The 26,846-nt window shown below is 34.4% G+C and overlaps 8 protein-coding genes across 8 annotated transcripts; 3 read left to right on the top strand and 5 right to left on the bottom strand.

Moving 5' to 3' along the window:
• Window positions 1-73: 73 nt before the first annotated feature.
• NAEGRDRAFT_59553 (uncharacterized protein) lies at window positions 74-4,166 on the top strand (the record flags this gene model as incomplete). Its single annotated transcript, XM_002670984.1, has 2 exons — window positions 74-1,273; window positions 1,407-4,166. 2 exons carry the CDS (start codon window positions 74-76, stop codon window positions 4,137-4,139), a joined length of 3,933 nt encoding a protein of 1,310 aa, XP_002671030.1. The 3' UTR covers window positions 4,140-4,166.
• Window positions 4,167-4,198: 32 nt separating this feature from the next.
• Window positions 4,199-5,620, bottom strand: NAEGRDRAFT_53150 (uncharacterized protein; the record flags this gene model as incomplete). Its single annotated transcript, XM_002670942.1, has 3 exons — window positions 4,199-4,585; window positions 4,639-4,823; window positions 4,960-5,620. 3 exons carry the CDS (start codon window positions 5,618-5,620, stop codon window positions 4,199-4,201), a joined length of 1,233 nt encoding a protein of 410 aa, XP_002670988.1.
• Window positions 5,621-5,950: 330 nt separating this feature from the next.
• Window positions 5,951-9,703, bottom strand: NAEGRDRAFT_73934 (uncharacterized protein; the record flags this gene model as incomplete). Its single annotated transcript, XM_002670941.1, has 1 exon — window positions 5,951-9,703. One exon carries the CDS (start codon window positions 9,701-9,703, stop codon window positions 5,951-5,953), a length of 3,753 nt encoding a protein of 1,250 aa, XP_002670987.1.
• Window positions 9,704-11,222: 1,519 nt separating this feature from the next.
• On the top strand, window positions 11,223-13,785 carry NAEGRDRAFT_59552 (uncharacterized protein; the record flags this gene model as incomplete). The annotated part of the gene is made up of 1 exon (XM_002670983.1): window positions 11,223-13,785. The coding sequence occupies one exon, from the start codon at window positions 11,223-11,225 to the stop codon at window positions 13,767-13,769; it is 2,547 nt and encodes an 848-aa protein (XP_002671029.1). The 3' UTR covers window positions 13,770-13,785.
• A 538-nt stretch (window positions 13,786-14,323) lies between these two features.
• On the bottom strand, window positions 14,324-15,583 carry NAEGRDRAFT_73932 (uncharacterized protein; the record flags this gene model as incomplete). Its single annotated transcript, XM_002670940.1, has 1 exon — window positions 14,324-15,583. One exon carries the CDS (start codon window positions 15,581-15,583, stop codon window positions 14,324-14,326), a length of 1,260 nt encoding a protein of 419 aa, XP_002670986.1.
• A 1,123-nt stretch (window positions 15,584-16,706) lies between these two features.
• Window positions 16,707-18,071, bottom strand: NAEGRDRAFT_44801 (uncharacterized protein; the record flags this gene model as incomplete). Its single annotated transcript, XM_002670939.1, has 2 exons — window positions 16,707-17,210; window positions 17,340-18,071. The coding sequence occupies 2 exons, from the start codon at window positions 18,069-18,071 to the stop codon at window positions 16,707-16,709; spliced, it is 1,236 nt and encodes a 411-aa protein (XP_002670985.1).
• A 1,372-nt stretch (window positions 18,072-19,443) lies between these two features.
• Window positions 19,444-21,854, bottom strand: NAEGRDRAFT_53145 (uncharacterized protein; the record flags this gene model as incomplete). The annotated part of the gene is made up of 2 exons (XM_002670938.1): window positions 19,444-19,897; window positions 20,134-21,854. 2 exons carry the CDS (start codon window positions 21,852-21,854, stop codon window positions 19,444-19,446), a joined length of 2,175 nt encoding a protein of 724 aa, XP_002670984.1.
• Window positions 21,855-23,834: 1,980 nt separating this feature from the next.
• NAEGRDRAFT_81656 (uncharacterized protein) lies at window positions 23,835-26,776 on the top strand (the record flags this gene model as incomplete). The annotated part of the gene is made up of 3 exons (XM_002670982.1): window positions 23,835-24,057; window positions 24,151-24,320; window positions 24,373-26,776. 3 exons carry the CDS (start codon window positions 23,835-23,837, stop codon window positions 26,755-26,757), a joined length of 2,778 nt encoding a protein of 925 aa, XP_002671028.1. The 3' UTR covers window positions 26,758-26,776.
• Window positions 26,777-26,846: the final 70 nt, after the last annotated feature.

Genomic DNA, 26,846 nt, shown 5'->3' with positions numbered 1-26,846 from the left:
TTTAATCTTGTTTCCATCACCATTACCAGATCAACTCACCAACAAACCTCTACTCGCCTGTGGTTTTTGTCCAATGACGACAACCAACAATAAAGGCAACCTGTTGTTAGAGCAACAACAATCAACAACTCTAGATAATCATCACCATCACAATAATCATCATCATTATAATTACCAGCCTCCCAATTACCATCACCAATATCCGACGTCATCATCAAGTAACACCTCTGTTGTTGCATCAAATAATAATACTAATAACAACAACACGGCAACCACAACGGAAGAAACCTTCATGCGAGTCGGTGTTAATCATCATCACAATTTTTCTCTTGTTTCTTCGACAACTTTTCCCGCCAATCAAAATTACAACAAAAACAACCCAATATCATCACCACAACTTCAACAATATGTAACAACATCAAGCACGAGTGGTCCTTATAATATTTCAAGAGCTAATAGTGCTAATAATTTAACAATTAATAATGTTGGTAATGTTAATAATAATAATCAAGGAACTAATTTGGTTCAATCGGGATTGCCACCCACTCAAAGTAAATCAAAATTAATTGATGATGAGAGTAGTCAGAGTCATCATGATCATATTGCACCCTCATCCTATAGAGGATTGCCTTCATTTCAATTATTTATGAATAATAATAGTAATAATAACTCATCAAATTCTACATCACCTGTTTCACCTGCTGGTTCAGGTGGAGGTACATCACAAGGAGGTTTATCATCACTGAATCAATCATCATCGGCTGGAGTTTCTCCAAATAATCAAATGATTGCCTATGAGAGACATCGATCCCATTCAAAGAAGAATAGTGGAGTTTCTCCTCGAAATACTCAACAACCAATTCCTTCAATGCCTCATCAGGTGACTTCACCATCATCGACTACATTTAATTTATCTCCTAGAAATCAGCAGCCACAACAACAGATCAACCAAAGTACTTCTACTCAACCGATTGCGAAAGAGAATGTTGTTATTCCAAAGAAGAGTCCACATTTTATCAAAAATTCACCTATTGGAATAGATAATAGAAAGAATGTGAATAATAGTTTGGGAACATCAACAAATTCAACTGTTTGGTCATCATTTTCTTCATCTCCTCCAATTGGTGACAATATTAATCCGAGTGCAATATTTTCCAGTTCTCCGTTCCCTAAAGGTCCAGTTATTACTTCCAAGTTGAGAATTGATGATGTTAGGTCATCATTAATTGCAACTGGAATTTTTGCATTGACTAGAAAATTTCTGAGCACACCAGTAAGTATTGATCTTTCGTCTATCATTTTGACAATCTTTTTTACAGTTAATGACTATTGGAGCAAATTTACCTTCACCAATGGAATTTTCTGATTCTGACAATATTTATCTCAATATTAACCGTCAAAAAAAGTTGTCAACTTCAGTGCCAAGTGGTTCGACCATAGATGATGACGATGATGAAGTAGTGAGCAGCATGAATACACCATCATTGAGTAATATTTTAATTCCAAATCATTTTGGTGAGAGTGGTGACTCCAATCTCAAACCAGGAAGTAGTTACAATCGTATGGATGCTAGTAGTGGAAATTTATCAAACTTTGGATCATTGTTGCATGCTTCGAGTTATAGTTTTGGAGAAAATCAAGAGTTGAGATTGTCTGGAACCTCAAAATGTCTCCTCACAGCAGGCGACTCTAGTGAATTACTCTTTAATAATAGTATTTCTCTATACCAGAGAATCAAAGAGGACATGAATGCAGATGATCAAAAGCTTCCAGGAATTGATTCCTATGATCAGCCACCTCTTCCTGTTCAGGAAAAACCAACAATTCCAATAATGATAACTAAAGAGCAAAAAACAGTACAACCTGAACCTTTGATTAATATTGTTAAACCACCTCCAACCGAACAAGATAATACATCTGAAAAAGGAAAACCAATTGGAAAAGAATCTAAATTCTTAAATATTAATAATAGTTTGGAAAATAATAATAGTAGTCACACTCCAATGAAAAACTCAATGGCATACACATACGGTAGCAGTGCAGATGATACACAAAACGATTGTTTCACTCCAAATTTAAGACATCGCTTCTCTCTTGGATCGATGATAACTCCCTCATTTGGTGGATCAATTTTGAATAATATTGAAGAAGGAGGTGGGCTAGATATTATTGAACCTAGTTTACCAAGAGAGGAAAATTTTGGTACCAAGTATTCCAATGATTCAAGAAGATTTTCAACTGGAAGTTTAATATCACCAAGCCCTCTCACTGATCCACATGCTGTTAATGCCCAACAAATTTCTCAACTTCAACAATTATTGAGAGAGAACAACAACTCTTATTCTCGCTCATTTGAAGAATCTGAAATTACATCATCTAGTTATTCGGAATATTCAGCACGTGAGGTAGAACAAGAGGAAGATCATGGTACCAAAAGAAAGAGAAAACCAAGAGACAATTATGTCGTAGAAAAGAAACAGAAAGATTATCCAATGAGTCCTCATCTTTACATGAATCAAATTATTCAACAACAACACAATCAAGCAGCTCAGCAACAACCTAACCTTGAACAATTCAATTCTCATGATCTTATCAATTCCACCACAAATGTACCATATAACAATAACCAGTTACAGAGATCTATGAATGTAGCTAACAATATGAACAATCCACATTTACAAACTTTCCATAATCTTCAACAATTTTCCCAACAAAACAATAGACAGTCACCAGTTCAACAAGGTGAAGATGAAAAGTCGAATGGCAAGAACAAACTTTTTGGATTTTTTGGAAAAGTATTCAAGAGGAATTCTGTCATTTCGAATAATGGTCAAAACAGTCAAGTATCACAACAAGAGCAAAATCTTTATCAGCAAAATGCTCTGTTTAATCAAATGCAATTCCAACAATTTACACAGCAGCCAACAGTCCAACAACAATTTTCTCAACCTGCCAACGTTCCAATCGTTTCCAATCAACAAGATGATTACACTATGAATATTGATAGAAGTTTGAGCAATCTTTCTCTTACCAACGAAGATGAAAGCTATACTCAACTCCTCACCAATCCACAACAACTCCAACAAGTTCAACAACAGCCAATAATTAACAATACTAATGTCCAAATTCCTCAATCTCATACCATTTTTGTAAATCAAAACAGTCAAAACAATCAAAACAATCAAAACAATCAACAACAATTCATCAATTTTAATCAATTTCAAAATCCAGTCACAAATCAATTTAATAATCAACAGTTCAATAACCAATATGTCAATAATAATACTCTCCAACAAATGCAGCTTAATTTCTACCCTCAACAACAAAATATTTTGCAAACACCAAACTATATTCAAAATGGTAATATGAACTATAATGTCATTAACAACAATGGATTCAAGATGCAAAACATGCAAAATCTTCAACAAAATATTCCACAAAACATGCAGTTCAATCAACAACCACAACAACAATTGGATTTATCCTATCACTCTAATGCATTGCTCGAACAACAGCAACAACAACAGCCACAATATAATGCACCAACAAGTCCAAGACAATTGTTGGCTACTAACATTACCAATGCCATGAATACTAGTTTGCTTAATCCACCAAATTACTCACCATCCATATCTTCACAAGGTCAATCAACACCAAGTACAGCAACCACAACAACAAGAACTCACCTGTTAAGGTTGAATATTGATTCTAGTAGTAATGAGACCATGTCTATTAATCACTTTGTCAATAGCTCTTCAACACTTGAAGACGAGTTGGCTGAGTTGGATGATGACGATGATGATGAAGTAGGATTGTCTAAAGGAGTTACAAAGGAGAATGCTACCAAAAACTCAAAAGGTGAATATGTATGTGATGCTTGTGGAAAGGAGTTTGCCCAATTTGCCAATCTTAAACGCCACTTGAGACTTCACTCTGGCAACAAACCTTACACTTGCACATTTGAGGGATGTAACAAGAAGTTTGTTCGTCGTTCTGATTTACAAACTCACATGAGAATTCACACAGGAGAACGACCATACGTTTGCAATGTTGAAGGTTGTGGAAAGACATTTACTACTTGTTCCAACTTGAGAAGACATGAACGTTCAGTTCACACAAATCCTTCCAAAAAGAAATAAAGAATAATTTAAGGTTTATTCGATAAATTTACAAGTAAACTTAGATCAACTAACACAAGTTAATCGAATGGTGGATATTCATTAGGTTCATACTCCTCTGATGGTTGGTGAGAACCACTGGTATTCTTGTTTCCTAATGCACTCAATATAGAGTTAACCAAATTGAGTGTATTGGTTGTAGAAATAGGCTTAGTTTCAGTGAATAAATCTTCATTATCTTCGTCATAACTTGGTTCTGTTTTCAACTTTTTATTTGATGGCTCTACCTCATCTTCATCCACTTTGAAAAAGTCATCAGAATAAGTTGGAACAACAATATCGCCATCATCTTGATTACCTCCCGTCAATACATCGTCATCATTACCATTGAATTGTTTGCTATTGAGATGAATTTCGAGAGAGGTTGAGATTTTTTGCAAATCGACAAGGTAATTATCATTCCATTCCTTAAGTAAGGTTTTAAGAGATTAGTTTTAAAAACATTGCATGTTCTACATACTTTAATCAAGTCATTATACTGATTAAACAAGTTTCTCTGTTCGTTCAATTCTTGTTCTAGTGCTGTCATATATTCCTTTCGTTTGTTATTTTCCTTTGCAAGCGCAAATTTATAATCAGAGCATTTTGTGAGCACTCCTTCAACATCACCTTGTAATTGTTTTAATGTGAAAGGTGTTGAATGAGCTAAATTATTAATGAATGTGATTAAATAATGAAAATATATTAATGGATGAATGAAAATTTAATTTGAAAATTATCGAGTTAGTTTTTGATTTTTCAAAGTACAGAAATATATCCACATTTCCACAAATGTACTTACCCAATTGATCTTCTCTCAATTCATGTCTATCCAATACTCGTTGTTTACATTCTTGAACAAGTTTATCATTATCTGTGAAATTTTTTTGATCGACACGATTAGCTTGAACAATTTCATTGAATTGTACAAGACTTTTAACAACAGAATTTGTGTTGGCAAGTAATGTCAAGGCATCATTGGAAGATGACGAAGTATTACTACTGCTTGGTCTTTCTCTCTTAAGAGGATTTGACTCGGATGATCTTTCTTTACCACTACCACTACTACGAGAATTATCAGAGGAAGTATTAGATGATGAACCTCCAAGCGATCCATCAATAACACTCTTGCACTCACTCGAAAAATCAGCTGTGAAAATCTTTCTCTCCTCCAAAATACTGAAAATACGTTGCAAGGACTTACGATCCTTCTCTGTCATGAGTGAGATGTTATCTCGGAGTGATCCTGGTAGCACTGCTTGAAATTGTTCAACAAAAGCATTGGTCTTTTTTCTCGAATTTTGAATAACATCATTGGCCAAGTAGTAATAGCATAATTTTCTATTTGGTGCTGCCTTCTTAGCTTCTCTAGCCCAAATGGAAACAATTTCTTGAGCCTTCTTGACGTGGTAAATAACCCAAAGTGACAAGGCTAATTTGTTGTTGTTCAAACAAGTGTTCATTACATGATATTTTGGATCAAGTGTAATCACATGAATACATTCCGTACAAAATTCCAACACAAATTATTGTTATTGTCATCATTATTCATCATTATATTTTCAACCAATTTGATCATTTATCATAAAAACATATTGTTGTTGATACATTTTATAAATATATAAATCATTCCGTTCTTGCTCGAATCATCATGCTATCATCACCAATACAAACCTTGAATAGATTGTTGTGTGTTGGTTAACTTGTCGAGTTTGCCCACAAGTGTCTTGTCGTTCATTTTTTAATTTTAAAAAAATATTTGAAATCACAAAATTTAATTTAAAAATTGTTTTTTATTTAAGCTTAGGGAGTTTGATGGAGAGGTTTGGTGGATTGGGTGGTGGTACTACTTCTTGAGCTACTCCTCTTGGGGAGAAGAGTGTGCTCTTGTTTTCTCGGTGTGATTCTAGGGTTTTGTCAAAGAGGTCAATCATGTTGAGTTCATCAATTCTGGCTTGATCTGGTTTCTTTGGATGTCTATTGTCCTCCACGGAAGAGGTTTTACCTCTTTTAACCCAGGTTGGCTTGTTGGTTGGAGGTGCTGTATTTCTGTATTCGATTGACTTTTCTGTTTGCTTTCGCTGGTCTGGATAGGTTGGAACTGTAATGAATTTTTTGCTTGATCTTTCCACTTCTTCTTGCTGTTTATACATGGAGGATTGTTGGGATAGCTCTCTAACTGTGGAAAAATTTCCTCTAATGTAGTTCTTTCCTGGTGAACCAACTGCTCTCTTGAGAGATTGTCTAATCTTTGAATCAAGTTGATTATCAACTCGAGTGCTAGCTCTTTGAGTCCATGATGAAACTAAAATGCAATATATTGTATCCGGAGATATGGTAATTTCAGGTTTTCTATTCTTTGTTCCAGGACTTCCAAAAGCTGTGTAGGCTCTGATTTTTGGAGGTGGATGTTTTCTATCAGAACGAACCAACACACCAGTCATATAGCTGTGCAAATTGTATGGTGGAAGTTCTTTTGCCATTGGTGGGAAGGAGGCAATGAGATGTCCTTTCAAATGAGGAATATAAAGCCAGTATTTCTTCTCTGGTGCAGATACTTCATCCAGAGAGAATCCTGAAGGATTTGTCTTCCAGTTCTTGATTCTATTCTTCTTTCTCTTCTCTTCCCCTTCAAATAAGACCTTCTCTGGAGGAGGTAAATGTTGAGGTGTTTCAATGAGTGGAATACCCTCGAAACCAATTTCCTCTCCCAAGTGAAGAGCCAAATCTTCAACAGTTTGAGGTGATTTGTACAACTCCTCTGTTGCCTTGTCCTTCATATGTTTGGTGTGCATTTGTTCTTCTTCTTGTCTCTTCTTTTGGTTATTAGCAATAATTGAATCAATTTCAATTAGGCCGTCATCACAATGTCTCTCCTTAATATTCATCAAGAGGGAGGAATCTGGAAGGAGACTGTTTTCAATCACTTGATTAATAGTGTCCACCATAAAGATGTGATTCAATTTGGATAATGCTGATAGTATCTTGACATCCTCTGACTTTTTGTTCTTAATGTACATATCTTTTGTGGAGAGGATATTTTCAAATGTATCTTGGAGTCTCAATCTAATGATTGGCTTCTTTTGATCAATCTCAATTTGAACAGATGATCTCCTTCCAGCTGGCTTTTTATCTTCTGCCCTATCTGATTTAGGTCCAAGCACAAGCTGTTCATAGAGTCTATTCGAATAGAAATAGGTTGGGTCATACATTATATTTACAGGTTGATTTTCTTTGGATATGTATTTTTCTAAATGCCCTGTAAGGTACCTGAAGGCATCTTTTGAGGTGGCCTCAATAACCATTAAACGTTTCTTACCATCGCAAATTTCAAATCCACAAAAGTGTTTGAAAACATCCTTTCCTGAATTCTTTCCTCCTGGAGTCATGTCTGAGGAAGCCGATTCTGGAGATAATGACAGAGTATTAAATTGATTGACTGGAGAAAGATTTGCTCCTCCACCATTCATAGTTCCTGAATTTGGCATGCCACCAAACAAATCTGATCGACTCTTTGCTGGCATTGGCTTAATGAAAAATTGATTAAATATTTGTTCTGTTTTTTGAATTAGATTGGCATTCTCCCAATCAAAGGTTAAAATGATTGGATATGTACTCTTCTCAGTCTCTGTAAATTGTGGGAATGGTGTATTAAATCTGAGTTGAATCTTTATCGAACTCTTCTTTTCGACATATTTTCCCTCAAATATGGAATACTCTACAGTAAATACAGAATCATTGAGAGAATTCTTTGGAGATTCAACAGACGGACTCTTCATATTCAAATTCTTTGGAGATTTTGTGTTCGGTTTGGCCTTCTTTTCCTCTTCTTGAGTTTGAGCCTTTTTCTTTTCCTCTTCAATTCTTTTTACAGCCTTCTCGTATTCGTCTGGTAGTATTGTGTAGCCTTGAATTTGGAAATTGTCTGAAATATCTCTTCCCCTAGAGTTTAAAATTAACGTTTTAAGAGCTACCTCTGATTTACCAAAGAACTTGGCGATACCATCCTTAGGGTCTCTGTCGTGTGTCTCGAAAACTATTGGCATTCTGATAAAATAATCTCTGTACATTTCCATCTCATTTGAATTTCCCAGATAAATAATCCTTTGATAGCCAAGATTAATCAGTGAATCATGGTGATAGCCCTTTGTTTTGAAAGTTTTACCTCTGATGGAATACGATACAGAAACAGGCTTACATCTATCAGATAGGTAGCTTTCATTTGGGAGATCCTTCAGTGAAGAAATTGAAACCATCATTGGATTGAGTTTGTTTTGAACATCTTCCGAGAGAATGCTTGCTCCTTCAGCTACCTCAAACCTAATATTAATATTGTGCATAAATTCACTATAATCTTGTGGTGGCGTAAATGACAAGGCATTGACACTGAATCTTGCAGATGAAATACCTTCTGATTTAAATGACTCATCAAAACCATTCGAGGCTGTTTCGCTCTTAGTGTCTAACAATGAAGACCAATATTTGTACTTTGGACTATAAACAAATTCATATTTGCATTTTGTATAGCCAAACTTGTCATTTACAAATAGTGGAATTGTCGAAGCTCTGTAAGAATGGAGAATCTCGCAATGACTTCCAAAAGCTGCCTTAATATCAGCAATCATTCCTTCCTGTAGTTCTTCCAAAGGTATTTGATTTGCTGAACCAATATTATTCTGTACCTTTTTTGTGGTATTTGTTGCTGGAAGACCTGGTGCAGGAGGTGTATTATCTTTCTTATTTCCAGCATTTGATGGAGTTGCTTCCTTTTTAGAAGACTTTTTCTTTTCTACAGTTGTTGGAGGTGTGGCAGGATCAAATTCTCTTCTAATTACAAATGATACAAATGGGCAAGATTCGAAATAAACTAAATCTTGTAAGGTTTCCATGTAGATGGTATGTTCCTTCTCGATGTTATACTCTTGTGAGTCAATTAGTGTTTGATGTAGTTCCACAAAACCTGTACTTCCTCCATAATTACTTGCTACAAAATAAACCACTCTGTGTTCCCACAATTTTTGAATTGAACCATCATCATTGGTAGTTGTATTACTCTCTGTAGAAATGGCAGAATTATTTGCTCCCTTTTTAGTACTATTAGAAGATCCAGGTCGTTTTCCTGATGCTGATGAAGGTTTCTTCTTTTGGTTTGGTCCTGGTGATTTTGATGTTGTTGATTCTGTTTCCGCATCATCATTCACGTAAGGATAGTAAGGAATATCGATGAAAGTTCTTCCCTTAAATTTAATCAAAATCTTCTTTTGATATTTAGGAAATATTGTTGGTCCCTTTTGCGAAGAGGATGGAATCGTCTTTTCCGGAGGCTTTAAAGCTTGTGCAACATTATGTAAATCCTCAATTGGAAAAGTCGAATTATTGATAAATGATGAAAAGACTGACAAATTAGACCAGTCCTTACTTCCAGAAACCGAAGACATGGCACTCTCCTGATGTCCTCTCGCAGATATCAAAGAGGCCGATGATCCTACAGAGGCTAACTTTTTAATATCTACACTTGAACCTCCCGTAGGGCTAAGACTTTGCATTTTTTTTCTAGTCGTTATTATTTACGAATTTGTTTTTTCTCAACCTCTCACTGAATTTTTCCAAAGACCTATACTCAATGTATTATTACACGATGGATGCCTCCCGTGTTTTTATTGTTATATTAATAGATGATACACTATTATTGTTGTTGTTTTATTTTCTTTTGTTGGTGCGAATAAGCAGACAATAGCAACCTTAACTGAACAAGAAGGCGGGAATTCCGTGGTGATACGAAATTTAAAAAAATATTTTGATGAGTTGGTTTTAAGAGAGATGAAGAGATGGAAAATTGGATTGATGGATGGTTTTGAACATATAACATTTGATGTGATTGAATAGGAATGTGTCCCATCCATTGTTGTAAATAATCAGCTCATGTTGTCTATCAAGGGAGATATGGTTCTAACAATCAAGTGGCAATATCACTATCAGAAATCAATGATTATTGTGCTTGAATAAATTTAAGTTATTGAACTACACGAACAATTCTTGCGTCTTTGATGAGGTGAATACATATATATTTCATATTTTAGGTTTATGAATGGCTACGGCCATATCACGATGAATGCACCTCATCCCGTCCGATTTGAGAAGTTAAGCATCGTCGAGCCACATCAGTACTGAGGTTGGAGACAACTTGGGAACCTGTGGTGCTGTAGTCTTTTTTACCATGAAACAATAAAATCCTTTATTTCTGGAGCGAACTCCAAAATTTAGTTTTTTTCAATAAATAGAAGAAATTATTGTTATTGAAAAGGATCATTTAAGAATGGTATTTAATCTGAAGAATAAAATTGTCATGCAATAGGTTTTTCAACATTCAAAAGAATCATATTTTGTATTAAGAATCTTTTCATTGTAAAACAGAGATCACAAACAAACGTCACTCAAAAAATCAAAAAAACCATGAAAGAAGAATCATTTCTCCAAACAGTTCATGTCGATAACAAGGTTCTTGATCATGAAAACCTCAAAAACCAGCATTTCGAATAAAACCAAACAGAAAAAAATCAACTAACCGAATTAATCTCTAACATCATGTCCACCATTAACTTCCACTACCTTCAAGCCAAGAAACCTTTCAAGCAATTGACTATTTTCACTACCGTTGCTGCTGGATCCTATATTTTCACTCAAATGTGCAAAACCTACTTTGGAATTCCAAGTACAACTCCAAATAATGAAGCAGAAATGGTTACATTCCATAGACCAATTGATGTTCGTGATCCAATGTCATTCGATTGGGCACCAATTCTTCCAGAAAAGCCAAAGCGTGATTAATTTTTCTGCTTGTTTTTCAGAAGAGTTTTTGTATCATATTTTGTAATATTTATTGTTGTAAAATAAAAAGAAATCAATCTTGATAAATTTATCATTTTTTTGATTCTGTTAGAGATTATTGCCACCAGTGGATTCATAGAGAGATCTAAGGAATTTTAAATTTGAGAGTATTCCTGCTGTAGAGATATCACTCTAGGCAACACTGTAATGTGTCAGGTAATGCAAATTCAATGAAGTATGAACTTTTACAATGAATCTACCACTAAAGAACATCAAAAAAAAATGCAAGAACCATCAACAACAGGTACACTCCATGATGAACCAAAGAATCATCATCAGGAAACAAGTCAGGACGAGGCAATGCTTGTCGATTCATCATCCTCATCATCCTTTTTTTTTCCATTCCGAAATTTGTTACCCGAAATTCAAGATTATGTGAGTGATTTTCTTGATCCAAAAACAATGCTCGAGGCAATGCTTGTCGATCAGCAATTTTACTTCCGAGTGGTGAATAGTAATTTGTATAAAGCCTTTAGGGTGATTAACCTATTACAGTACAGTTCAACTATTCGTGAAATGAATGATTTTAATGAGTTGCCATCGGATGACAAGTTGATGAGGTCGGTTGTGCATTACTTGTTGGGAAAATTCAAATTCTTGAAGGCTGATTGTTTGAATTATTATTGCAGAATTCACTTGAAAAATTTGGAAGATTGTCCAGAATCGCTGTTGAAGAATATTGACAAGTGTCTTGCGATTGTGATTCAAAATTTCAAAGTGTACGATACTCGTAGTTTGAAAAAAGCACACCTTCGTCAATCCCATTCGGAGTACCATCTCTTTCAGAAAGAATATGGAATTTGGAACGAGTTAATAGACCTTTTAGAATTGTCAGTTTCACAAGGAGAGATTATTCCACAACTTTATGAAAGAATTGAGGAATCTATTACATTCCCTCGGGGACCAAAGGAAATAGATCAATATGGTCCAACCGATTATCCAGAATTTGACAATGTCAAGAAAAAATTATATGTAGATAAGACAAAGGATCAATGGCTTTCCAAATTCTTGTCATCCATCAAGAATAATTCAATTTATTACCTGTTAGCTCGTTTATCATTGATCCCCTTCCAGAATTTACCAGAAGATCTGAAATCAAACAAGGATTTTGTTATATTTTTCCTGAACCATTTCAGAGAGATTTTCTATCACGGATCCAAAATGCCTACGCACAAGAAATTGCAAAATTTTGAAAAGATTACTCTGCATCCATCTCTAATTCAAGACAAGGATGTGATTATGGAGGCTTTCCTTACGAACGATGATAGAGTTTACGGTCCAGTATTCGAAACTTCATGTTATGGAGTGATTGAAAATAAGGTACTAGATAAGAGAGATTACGAATTTTTAGGAAGGGTTTTTAAAACTATTCCTGATGGTTTGAAATTCATGGCAGAGTACAATATCAAATCAGCTCAAAAGTATACTTATACTGAAAATGATTTTTCAGAAATTATCAAATTAGCTCCATCAACATTTGGAAATATTCCAATAGAATGGAGACACTTTGAAAAACATCCTGAATTGTGTAAATCGGCAATATCACTCCTTGGTGAAAACTTTACAAGTGTAATATGTGATAATACTGTTCCCCTTGAAGTCCAGGCAAATTTATTCAAATTGGCATGTCAAAATTTGAAGAATAAGGAAGTTTATCAACCTACTCTGTACAAGCATCTTCACACAGAATTGAGAGAAGATACCGAATTAATGAAGCAAATTGTGCCAATTTATCCAACAATTTGTAAAAATTTCAGAAATACATGGTTGGAAAACGAAATGGAACTGATACTCGAAGCTGCGCCATATTTTCCAGTATTGGATCAATTATTTATTTACAGTTGCAGAAAAAATTTCAGATCTGAAACCACTTGGGAAATTAAACACGATGAAATCAACACTGTAAAAAATAAGCAAATCGAGAGAAAAAAATGCACACCTGATTTTTTAACTACTAATCTTGAATTCGCCAAGAGGACTTTGAAAGCTTTCCCTTATCAATTGCAGAGATTTTCAAAGGAAATTCAAGATAATAACGAAATTTGTAATATTATTGTGGAATCTGGATGTGACATGACTGTAATACCAATGTTTTATAATAAGGTAATGAAAAATATTGAGTGGATAAAGAAATCCATAGAGTTTGGAACTAATATTTTCATGTTTGACGAGAAGGTCTACAACAATCCAGAATTGTTCAAGATTGCAGTCAGGAATTTCCCTAAAATTTTAGTTATGAGTGAAAAGTTCCAAAAAGATAGAGAAATGGTTTTATACACAATCGAATGCTGTAAATATTTAAGAAACGAGAGTCCAAAATATCTTTGCTTTGAAAATATTGATCAGAGTATCATTGATGAGGAAATTGTAGAAAGGGCAATTATGGAAACACCAACATTTGTTGATATTAACAATTTACCACCAAGATTCAAGTTAAATAGCAAACTTGCCAAAGCTACCTTACTTAAATATCCAAACAGTTACGTTCATTTCCCAGATCATTTGAAGGAGGACTTGGAAATTGCTGAATTGGCAGTGAGAGCCAATGCTAACAACTTGAATGAGCTGCCGAAACACTTGAAGCAAAACAGAGACTTTTTCCTTCTTGCCATTTCAAGAGGATATAATTACAATAAGACTGGAATCATGTTTCCTCCACTCGAAACAGATCCAATCAAGTGGAAATATCACGATCAGAAATCAATGGTTATTGTACTTGAATAATAAATTCAAGTTATTGAACTACCCTAATGTTGTAATTCACTGAAATTGATTTTTTTCAATCTTTTTATAATCATAATACATTTATATTTCATATTTTAGGTTTATGAATGGCTACGGCCATATCACGATGAATGCACCTCATCCCGTCCGATTTGAGAAGTTAAGCATCGTCGAGCCACATCAGTACTGAGGTTGGAGACAACTTGGGAACCTGTGGTGCTGTAGTCTTTTTTGTTTATTTGTTTTTTCACCAGTTCTTTTCACTAGTTCAAGTTTTACTTTTCAATGCAACCACCTTAATTGTTAGTTTGCTTCTCACATTCTTTCCAATATTCCAAACCGTTGGATTCTGATTGAACTGGTCCATCATGACTGTTGCTACTTGCCAACTATTAATCATTTCAGACGAAAACATTTATGATACAATTTTCAAATAATAGAGTAACTGGCACAATCAACTATTACAATTAAAATATTACTTTTAATTTGGATTCTCTCCAAAAAGTTGTCAATTTTTATGTTAAATTTCTTTTTTACTTTTTTATTTCTTTTTTTTAATTTTCTTTTTTTGGTTTTGAATCATTCTTAATAATCATGGTTGACAATTTTGTAATAATAACTGCCAGCACGACTGCCACAAGTCCATCAATCATAAAGTGATGAGCAGAGTACATACTCGCCAGGAAAATCCAAACCAAATATTGAATCATGAATATTTGATAAAAAGTCCAAGATTTTCCACTCTTTTCACTTCTTGTCAAACTTTCTTCATCAACATTTGATTCTTGCTTATAAACAACAAATAGTTCAATAAAGGTAATAATGGCAGTCCAACCAACATGAAGGGAGTAGAAACTTCCAAACTTGATAGTTCCCTTTCCATAAATTCCTGCAAATAATTCATAACCAATTAAACGATCAACCATTTCAAATCTTGCCTCTGGTGCATAGAGTGGAAAGACTGGAAGTGGCATATCGAGTGTTGCATCACCAATCATCTCATAGTATTCTTCATATTTAATGGTGTTATCTCTGAACCAAGGTGGCGCTGTTGGGAAGAAGAAACATAATGTAACCTGAATGATTGAAATGACACCCAATGAGAGTAAGTAGCATTTGAGTTTGTAGTTAGAAACTTGATATTTTGGAGAGATGGAGGAATCGGTTGAATTTCCAGTGTAGGACGAAACAATATCATCATTGAGTGAAGATTCATTGGTCGAACTCTTTCCAGGGATGAATCGTCGAAGCATTTGATAGGTTGGTATGATGACTGTTTCTTTCAATGATTCTCTGTTAGGTTTCCACAGGAAAATGCAAACAATGACTGGATAAACTGCAAGTGGATAGACAAAGTGAGCCAGATATGGAATGGCAAAGAAGACATCCAAGAATGGATGATACAAATTGGCCAACAATTCGTGTGGCATTGCCAATCCAAACATTAAATACTTGTCAATTGTTGCAATGATATCAAAATCTACAGTATTGAAAAAATCTCCCTCAGATTCGAATAACCATTCAAAAGCAATCAATTGAAAGTTGCTCATCAATATGAAAAATATCAATATTGGAATACTAGTCCAATTGAGCACTGGCAACACAATCGCATTCAATATCCAATCCACTGCATTTCCAAACAATTTCGCATTCTCTGCCTTGGTCATTTCTACTGTTTGTATTTGTACATGGTCGTAACTACTATAATAGGTTGTTGATGATGATGATTTTGAAGTGTTCTGCTGTATGAACAGTGGAGATTTAACTTCTAAGTGCTCTCCATGTGTTGTATTATCGTGAATAGTGGTGGACATTTCGTAGCACTTATAACTTTCATCTATTGATGCTGATGAAGAAGTGGAGGTAGTTGAGGGTGAAACTGAATGCTGCTGGTGTGCTGCTGCTGATGATGATCATGAGGTTTTGTTATTGATAATGCATTGTATTCAGTTAATTCTTCTTCTCCATCCTCAATTTGTTGTTCCTGTTGTGGAGTAATCTTTGAGAGTAATGATGATGACGGCAATGAGGAGGAGGATGTTGGTATCATTGTTATTAGTCTATGATTAAATTGCTCTTTTTATATATTAGGATTTGAAACTCGATTCTATGCTGTACAATCTGAATTGTTAATTCACCTATTTTGTATATGAATTGAAATTAGTCAATCCAAAACTCAAAAAATTCGATATCTTTAATTGAATCTCAAACTTGATTCAAAATCTTCTCGTAAGCAGCAATTCACGTGCTTTGAACTTGAAGGTGATCAATGTTGTGTGTTTTTTTTCAATAATATTTGAAAAGATTTCAAACTTGAAAAGTTTTTTCATTTATGGGCCGCTGGGCGCGAAAATTCCCCAAGCATGAATAGAACGCTTTATTAATGGACGTTCGTTGTTAAGCAGATTATTGCATATTAAAAAAAACATAGAACAACGCTTTTTGAGCGCATTGAATGGTCGTACAAATCGCTTTAAAGTGTCGTAGTTGATCTCTTTAATTGATTCATTCGTCGTTGGTGCTACTACTGAGATCGATCTTGATGGCACGAGGATATCATGAGGATGTCCATTGGATTGTGGTGGTTATTGTTGTGAAGATGGAAAGAGAACGAAAAATGTCCAAGGATGTCCAAAGGTTGTTCACTTTGAGAGTTTCTTTAAGGATTTAAACCTAGGAATTAGAGAGTTTACACCTTAGTTCCAAGTGAATTGGAGGAAATGCAAGTAGAATCGTTGAAATTAGAGGAAGGAATTGGGATTATTTATTTTGAATGACATTTTTGCATCCATCAGATTCGTGTTAGAAACTAGAGTTGATGAGTCGTACAGTCCATCATATAGTTCCACTACAGAACTACATGACATGTCAAAAATGTCGACTACAGTTGTCGTGTTGTTGTATTATATTCTTAAAGGAGATTTTTGTAAAATGCATTTAATAGTCGGATCCTCTACTCAAAACTTCCTTGCAGGTTGGTCTCAAGAAAATAGTATGCTCGAATTGAGCAGTGTAACAACCTCTAACATCAACCAATGGTGGATATTCATTGACAATACCATTGTTTACCAAATCACGAAGAGCAGTAAGATATTTCTTTTGGCCAATTCTGTCCAAGTATCTACGACAGAAAGGAATGGATCCAAAGTTTTCATTGATAACTTTGAGTAAATCTTTAGAATCCTTATTTCTCAATTCAGAACCATCACCATTGTATGTGTATTCTCTGCCATAATGTGAACAGACACCTTCTTCATTGATGTAACCCTTACCAGTAGAACCGAAAGTTTCAATAGCGAAAAATTCATTTTCTTCCATCTTGGTATTTTCTTCAGTAGCAACAATTGGAACTGATTTACCAGCATGGACACGATATCTTTCAACAGAGTGACCACACAAATTTTCAATACTTCTAACCTTGTGAGTCTTTCCATTAATTGTCTATTATATTCCATTATTAATTTGTTCAATAAATTAATTGAATATTTGTGAATTTCAAATAATTGAAATAATTGAAATAATTGAAATCCAAAAATATTAATAAATCAAAGTATTCAAAATAACACATACAACTTCATAAGATTCCATAACTTCTTGAATGGCAGCACCAACATCACCTAATCTGACATCAATACCAGCAGCCTTAACACCCATATTAGTGGCATCTTTGACAGCATCCAATAATGGTTGATATTGATCATTCCAACACATTGTGAATGCAGAATCAATAATTGTACCATTAACATGAGTTCCCAAATCGAATTTAATCACATCATCCTTTCCAATAACAGTTTCATCTCCACTATTTGGTGTATAGTGAGCAGCAACATGATTCAATGAACAACCCAATGGGAAAGCAAGTCCAGACTTTTTCTTATCAGCTTCCAATAATTCTCTAACCTTATTTTCATAAGTTTCAGCAGCATCAATAACTTTCATTCCAGGTTTAACAATAGTCTTGAACCATTTTCTAGCAGTTCTGTGAACTTCAGCAGCATGTCTAGCCTCCTGGAGACGTTCTTGTAATTTTTCATCCTTTTCTTGTGCTCCTTCCTTCAATTCGGAAGGATGAAATCTCTTGGTTTTATAATCATAGGTTCCTAATTCACAAATTTCACCCTGTGGGAATTTCTCATCCTTGAATAAATACTTGATTGGGACTGTAGGTTCTGGTTGAGTTTGTTCGGAAGGCCAATCTTTTGGTTGTTTGGTGGTTTGTTTTTTCGATGATCCATTCGATTGTTGTTGTTGTTTGACTGTTTCCTTTTCATTCTTCTTTTGCATTTCCATGAGGAATTTCATATCATCGTCACCACCACCTCCTGATTTCTTCTTTGATGCGGATGAGCTTGCTGATGATGATGTGTTCTTCTTGGTCATTGTGATGATGAATTTTTTTTCAATCTTAAAATTTTTAAAAAATTATTCAAATATTTTGAAGTTTTTTATATTTGGTTCAGCAGAAGAGAAAGTGTGAAAGTGCTTCCTCTGTGAATTGTTCGACGAAATGACCGCAACCCGTACTGATGATGATTCTCTTGATATAATTGATATATTAAGGTGTGGAATTTGATTTCAACATTAATCTTCGATGAGACCTCTTTGTTCAATGATAATATACGAATGAGAGTTCTCTATAATTGAAAGGATAATCAAAATGGCAGTAATGCCTTAAAGCTTTTGAAATAGTAATCATCGTTGTGTGTTACCAAGAGGATAGCTTGCATTTTTCCACTTCCTGTGAAAGATAAGATAAAGGATCTTGTTTCAATTCAATGTTTTCCCAATGGTTTTCAATAAGGACATATTCTTGACCATTAATGATGAGATTTACACAATCAATGAGGTCAGTGGATACAGTTTCATTTTCAGGTTCTTGAGTGTCTGGTTTCTTGGTGTTTCGTTGACCCATTTTGTTTTGATAAATTGTTATTCGAAACGTGAGCACGAATTATTTACAATTTACAAACTGTGGTCAGAAAATTGACAAGATTAGAGATTAATCATTTAAATTTCTTCTTCAATTAATAATTCTTTCTTTATACGTCCAATTTTGGCAAGAATTTGATATCGCTCTAAATTTGTTTGTTGCCAATTCTAGAATTAATTATCATTAGAATGATATTTGAATATTATTTTTGACAGTTGTAAATGTAAAGAACAAAATCTTAATGTTGAGATTTTACACCAATTTCTTTAAGGAATTCCAAAGATTCAATTACATTTCATGAAGAAAATCAAGCAAATCATCAGCATCATCATCCCACGGTTTCACTCCATAAGACAACAACATATTTAGATCATTAAAACTCATTCCATAATTAAACGAGCTTCCACCATAGTAATCATCTCCATCATCTATCACTACTATCATAATAAATTTGCTCAGCAGGCACAGAAGAATTCACAATTACTGAATTACTAGACTGCTGATTCGATGGATTAGTAGCAGTAACATTATTTTGTAATGATGATGAAATTGCTGCTGGTGCTGGATGATAGAACCAGCAATTCGTTCCAAATCTGCAATTTCCTTGTGACCAATATCTACATACTTTTCTACTTGCATTTTGATTAGCTCCTGGACAAGTGGTAGTAGAATTTGAAGTTGCAGAATTATTAACGTTAATATTAACGACACTATTACTACTTTGTTTTTGATTCTCATTATTGCTTATTGATCATCATTAGGATGATGTCTATTTCCTTCACTATTACTTTTCATTCTTGTGATAACACTTCTTGGAGGATGGTAAAATCTGCAATTCCTTCCAAATCGACAATTTCCCTCCAGATGATATCTACAAACAGGAGCATGACTACAATCATTCGCTTCATCACCAATATTCTTTCTTCTCTTTCGGAATTGTTTTCCACAAACATAAACTTCTCTATCATCATTAGCATCCGATAAATCATCATCATAGTAACAATCCTCAACTTCACTCCCACTTGAAACCCAATCTTTGGAATGGAAACGAATTCTCTTTTTGAATTTCTTTGGTCCTTCTTCAACAAACCAATCGGCAAATATTATGGATGAAAATTTCTTGTAACAATTACCAGAGAAGCCCTGTACTTGTTCCTTGCAGTCATCCCATTTGAGATAGACTCCAGGATTTCTTCCTCTGTGAACGGCATAGTAAGGTCCATAAGAAAAACTCATTTTTTTTTTAGTTAAAAAATTGAGTTCAAATTTGTTAAGCATAAATTGAATTAAAAAAGAATGTGCATGTAAACGACATCTTTTCTAAAATCTATTGAATACTATTCATAAATCCATGAAAATGAGACGAAACTTAATAGTAATGAAGCAAGTTTGGTTACCCTCCTCAAATTGGATGATTTCCAACTATGGAACTACTTTTTATTGGGTGGGGTTTCTAGATATTTACGGGCATGGCTGGCTACCTGAGTTCTCGTTCTAGTGAGAACATAGTTTTCGGCAATCTCTCGCCATCTGCCTCTTCCACACTCGTTTAGTCCTCGCATAAAATCTGCATGCTCTTTTTCAGTCCATGCACCGTCATTAATTCCTATCTGTTGATGTCTAGCATTCACAAATTTAATTTTCGATTTGTCTGATATCGAGAAGTTCATGAATTGAATCGAGTTTTGTGGTACTGTCGAGAGTGAATTATGTGTCGCGTAATTTGTAGAACTATCTGATAAACCTGAGGGCGATTTGAGAGGCTGTTTCGTATTATTAATTTCTGATTTAGTTTTCTTAGAAGAGCTATTGGTGGTATTGGATTGGCGATTCAATGATTTAGGTGTGGTAATTATTGAAGGTGGATTAATGAATGATTCCGAATTGTTAATTGAATGTTTCGTTTCGTTTTCATTCTTTCTCTTTTTTCTTGATGAATTACTTGCATCCTCAATTTTCCGTTTCGAATTTTCTGCATCCTCATAAAATATTCCATTAAAAATGGTATTAAGGTGATTTTCCTTAATAACCGGATGTGTGGATGATTGTAAATCATGATGTTGATAATTTTCAAACCGACTTGGAAATGATCCATTTTGAGAAGTATTTACCACATTAGTAGATGTATCATTTACATTTGATTTTGTGGATGAGTTCCTAGCAGTATTATTAGTAGATGATGAAGAAGATACATTTCCATTATTATAAACTTCGTTTTGAAGCAATATTGGTGAATTTCGTTCATATATATAAGCAGAGGAAGAAGGTTGATAATCATGCATTGCCGTTTGATCATTATTATTTCCATTATTTTGCCCTCTATTGTTTAAATTATTATTGGATGCATGCAATTGGTTAGCTTGAGGGGAATATTGTATAGGATTAGAAAAGTACATTTGTTGGGAAGAGTTTGTTGTTGGAGGTGATAAATTGTTGGGCAGTATTGCATCTTGTGTTTTGTAATTCAAAGATGAAGAGGGTGGTGGATTGCCATTAGTATTGCTATGATTACTACCATTTATATTGCTCGCTGTGGTGGTAGTTGTAGTACTAAAGTTAGGTAGTGGTGTTGTTTTTGTATCAAATACATGCAAACATGCATCGTTGTTTTTAGACATTTCATGTACTTGTTGTTGATGAGTTGAATGCATCGATCCATGCATGCTCAATGATGTAGATGTTGGCATGCCACTATTATTCACTATTTTTGAAAACATCATGTTTGGAGTACATGATGTTGCATGTATCAAAGCTGGTGTAAGATTAGATTTTAAGTTTGAACTATTGTTATTACTACCAGCAGTGAAAGATTGACTACTTCTCCCCACACTATCCAATGTCGTTCTTGTCGATGGAACAAACTGATGATGATAATTGGCAACAGAATTCTGAAATTTAGATGTAGATGCTTCATCAAAGGCATTCACATTAGATGATCCATGTACATGATGCATAGCAATATCTTGTTGCAGCCCATTATTGGAATTGGCCAATATTGCATGATGGTGTTGTTGCCCCACAAACATCATGTTGTTGTTGATGCTGTTGTTGTTGGTTGATGATGGATTACTAATAGTAAGCTGTTGTTGTTTAGGCATCTTGTTGGCATCTTTGCCATCATCTTGCCCAAATAAATCGGACAAGGAAGGCAACATCTGTCTTCTCGATCGTTGTTGTTTGCCGTTTGTGTTTTACTTTGATGAACAAGTAGTACTCAGTATCAACAACACCAACAAGGTTGAGACGCTTTTTTTGATTTTTGGAATACTAGAAGCATAGTTGCGTTGTGTTCACAATCATTGCTTCAATGTTCTAAAAAGGTCAGAGGGCAAATTAATGACAGATCTGTCTTGATTCAAAAGATGCAGCAAGTTTGGGGTTTGTCCACCTTAGACTCGCATGAAAAAGTGAAGCAAGATGAAGAAAGGGGTACTGATGATTGGTTATGATGTATCTTGTCTATGTGAGAGATAAATCCAATGGGTGTTTTACCTCACTATTTAAGATAGAGGTCAGCACCTTTAATGCTATTAAGGAAAGTAGTTATTTTTCCTCAATGACTTTTGTAGATAAGTGAGGGTTGCTCCGACCCTAAAAAAGCTACCAAGCACAAAATTGTAGTGAAGACTTTCTCCGACTGATGTGCATGCAGAGATGGTTTCTTAGATGGAATTTTTTAATGGTTTTGGAAATAAATGCTACCTGTTTGAATCTTTTCAAAGATCAGTTTTCAAAAACTTATTCCAATGCAATCATTTCACTTCATTATAAAAATTCCACAATATTAATAATCATCCAATGTGTTCTCATGCCGAGATAAGATCAAGGATTAATCGAGAATTGATAAACTATTCCGACCATCTATAAAACCGTCTGGTGCTTAATCAGTGGAATATATTTCAATTGGAATATTCTTCGTTTTCTATATTATGTAGACAGAGATTTGACCAATCTTTCAATATTATTCCAAAAGTGAGTCCTTAATATTTGATGATCTTGATGATGCATTAGCATTTCAACTTGGCATACTTGATTACATTTCTTGCATTGGAATCAAAATGATATGATATTGCAATATCCATTATTACTGAAATAATTATGGAGCCATTTGCATCCTTTTTCTTCAACATTTTAAATCGGGTGGTTGTTTTTGTTAATGATCGAAAATTCGGAAATAATTCCATTAAATAATAATATATCAAATTGTTCTCCTTCAATCCATGTGTGAGTGCATATCAATAAAGAATTAAAATTAATGTTGTTTAAATTGCATTCAATTTTGAAATCCAACTCTGAAAATAATTATTCATCGTGTTTTACATCATATCTTTCGATAATCACATTTTTTTTAAATAATTTAAAAATTAATTCTCTATTTTCATGAATATTGTGTTGCAGTAACAACAATTAGAAATAGAGCTCCGAATTAGGAGTTTAAATTACTGCTTGATACCCAAAATCTAAAAATAAAATCTTCGAAACAAGTTCCACAAAAGCAAAGAAAAAAAAATCATCAACACGTTACTATACACACATGATGCGAAACAACATTCATCATCATGGTTAAATTAATGAATATTTAAAGGATAATATTATCACTACTTCTTCTTCTTCTAAAATGAATTACTAGACTATATAAATTATACGAAGACATTGTCCTCCTATTCTTCATCATCTAAAAGGGACAACAATCACTTCCGTAAAGAAATTTAGTTGTTTGTTTATGGAAGGCTAATTGTGAAGTGAGTGGCATTGATTAATGGGCAAATTGTGGAGTTTCCATGATTGTTTTCCTATGTGTTTCTCCGAATTTTAATATATATATTTGCCTGTGTCCTGTGATGATTTTACTTTGCCTCCATTCATCATCAATATATACAACGCGAGAAGGAAGGACGTTATGAGAGTCAACAGTCAATCAATACTTTACAAAACCTTGGAAATTAACATTTTTAAAAATTATTGGTCAACCAAGTCATTATTTATGGAAGTGCTTTCTCAAAGAGGGGGTTAATTTTGTCTAAGACAAGGCTTAGGTTCTTCATAATTATAATTGTGGATTTGGTTTTTCAATAGCACACACAAGACGGGTGATTCGTCTGATTTGAAAAAAAAGCTGTCTGTACTTTATAATGATGGCCTCTCAATCTCATTCCTCGTGGCTGATTATTAGCTTGTTGCTAATTGCCCTGTTAACTTCATCAATAGTGTATGCACAACAACAAAAATTGGATCCTCTCTATAGGATTAGTACAATTGCAGGAGGTGGATTTGATGATAATGTGAATGCAGGACAAGTTTCAATCTCACCAACCAAAGTTAAAGTTGATCGTAAAACTGGAAACGTTTATGTTTCAGGTGAGTTTATCTTTCAATATTTAGAATATTTAAATTCCTTTGCATGTTTTACAATTCATGTGAATTCTCTATAACTGATTAAAATAATAACAGACAGAATTAATAGCAGAATTAGAAAAATTGATATCAATACAGGAAAAGCAACCACTATTGCTGGTAATGGTATCATTGGATATTCTGGAGATGGTCAATTGGCAACTCAAGCTAACATTAACAATCCTGGAAAAGTTGAACTCTCTTCCACTAACGATATTTACTTTGCTGTAAGTTTTTTCTAATTGTGAGATCTCTTAATTTCATCTATTTTCAACCTAGGATACTGAAAATCACAGAATTAGAAAAATCTTTGCTAACGGCACTATTATAACAATTGCTGGTTGTGGTAAATTTGGTTTTGACTTGAATGAAGTTTCTCCTGTTCCTGCCAGTGAAGCCAAAATTAACTTTCCAAAAGCTGTCAAACTTTCTCACGATGAAAAACAATTGTACATTACTGACACTGCTGCTCACATGATCAAATCATACTCATTCGAAACTGGATTAGTTTCTATTATTGCTGGTTCCCTCTATCGCGTACCAGTCAACAATGAAACAACAACAGTAGGTGTTGAATCTCCAATGGGTCTTTCAATCAATCCTGAAACAAAGGAACTTTACTTTGTTGACAGTATTGGTGTTAAAAAGATTAATCAAAATGGTACTGTTGAATTGGTTGTTGGTGGTAGCACTGACAAATTCAGTGGAGATGGTGGTTTGGCAATCTTGGCTGGTATCTCAGCAACTGATATTGAATTTGCTGAAACTACTACACTTTACATTGCTGACACCAATAATAATAGAATCAGAGTTGTTGGTACTAATGGTTTCATTAATACTATTGCTGGTAATGGTGTTATGGGAGGAAGTACTGCTGGCGTTCAAGGTGTTGATTCTCCTGTTATTGCTGGTGGTGTTTCATCTTTTGATGGTGAGGTCTACTTTGCTGATCTTTACACAGTTTCCAAGGTTGACGTTGGTGGATTTATTAGACGTGTTGCTGGTAATGGACAACCTAAATATTTGGGTAATAACAAGTTGGCCACTGAGAGTCAATTGTTCCAACCAAGAGGTGTTGCTGTTTCACCAAGTGGTGAAGTTTTTATCAGTGATATTGCTGAAGATACAGTTAGAAGAATTGGTAGTGATGGTATTATTACACCATTTGCTGGTGGTTCCTATGAAAATGTAGTCAATCAAGATAATGTTCTTGCTCTGAGTACTTACCTCAACAATCCTAAAGCTCTCGAATTCTCATCAGGTGAATTATTCATTTCTGACATGAACAGAATTAGAAAGATCAAGGACAATCTCATCTCTACAGTAACTGGTTCCAAAACATCAGATAGACCACATGGTATTGCTATCTTTAATGGAATGATTTATGTTGCTGATCCAAAAACTCACAGAGTCATTCGTATTTCACAAGATGGTTCTTCTACTGTTATTGCTGGAACTGGCGTTGCTGGTTATTCAGGAGATGGTCAATTGGCTACTCAAGCTCAATTGTTCAACGTTTCTGGTGTCTCTGTTTTACCAAACGGTGAGGTTGTCATTGCAGACACCAGTAACCATAGAATTAGAAAGATCAACATTGATGGTATCATTCAAACTATTTGTGGTACTGGCGTTGCAGGATATTCCGGGGAAAACATTTTGGCCACTAACTCTCAATTGAACTTGCCAATAGATGTTGAAGTTTCTCCAATCAGTAGTGAAATCTTCATTGTTGATACTAATAATCATAGAATTAGAAAAATCAATTCTGATGGTAAACTTGTAACAATTGCTGGTACTGGAGTTGCATCTTTGAATGGAGATGGACAAATTTCTACCTTTGCCTCAATCAACACTCCAACTACAATCTCAATCTCACCAACCACTGGTCAGATATTTATTGCTGATTATGAAAATAGAAGAGTTAGAAAGTTGGATCCATTCTTTATTGAATCATTCAATTACAATCTTACCTCTGGTGGAGAACTCAAAACTGAACCAGTTAAAAATTTGGAACAATTAGATGCCAAGGTTGTTGTCTTTGAAAAGACAGATACTATTACCGTAACCTTCCCTCCAAATTTTAATACTCAACTCAACAATTCCAATCAAAATACCCCAACTACCGATTTAACCCTAGTAAGTTCTGTCTACGAAGTAGATAAAGAAAAGGAGAATCCATCCCAAGTTGAGAAAGCAATCAGCAGTCCAATTGTTACTGTTTCCATTCTTCAATCAGATGGTTCTCCATTCAAAGTTAAAGAACTATCAACACCAATTGACATTTACTTTAAAGATGTACTTGTCTCAAATTATGACAGCAAGGAACCATTTAATTACACTTGCATGTATTTCAATACTGAATTCAACGAATGGAAGAATGATGGTGTTGAAACAGTTTTAGTCAAATCAAACGTTGACTCAAACACACTTGTCTTTACCATGACATGTAAAACTAGTCACTTGACATCCTTCTCAGTTATCGACCTCAATTTAATCAAGGAAAACAAACCAAGATCATCAGCTGGATTGAGCAATGAAGCCATCATTGCCATTGTAGTTTCCATTGTTGGTTCTGTCTTGGTCATTGGTGTCGTTTCTGCAATCATTATCACAACTTGTTGTGTTTTGAAATTGAAGAATAAGGGTGCTGCAACTAAAATCTAAATAAATTCTAATTGATAATAAATTGCCAGCTGGTACTCTCATTCTAATTAGAAGCTAATGTCCATTGTAAAAGAACTTTGACCTTTTCA

The sequence above is a fragment of the Naegleria gruberi genome, assembly GCF_000004985.1.
Source record: "Naegleria gruberi genomic scaffold NAEGRscaffold_65, whole genome shotgun sequence".
Taxonomy (NCBI): Eukaryota; Heterolobosea; class Eutetramitea; order Acrasida; family Naegleriidae; genus Naegleria; species Naegleria gruberi.
This window is presented reverse-complemented; position numbering and strand designations above follow the sequence as displayed.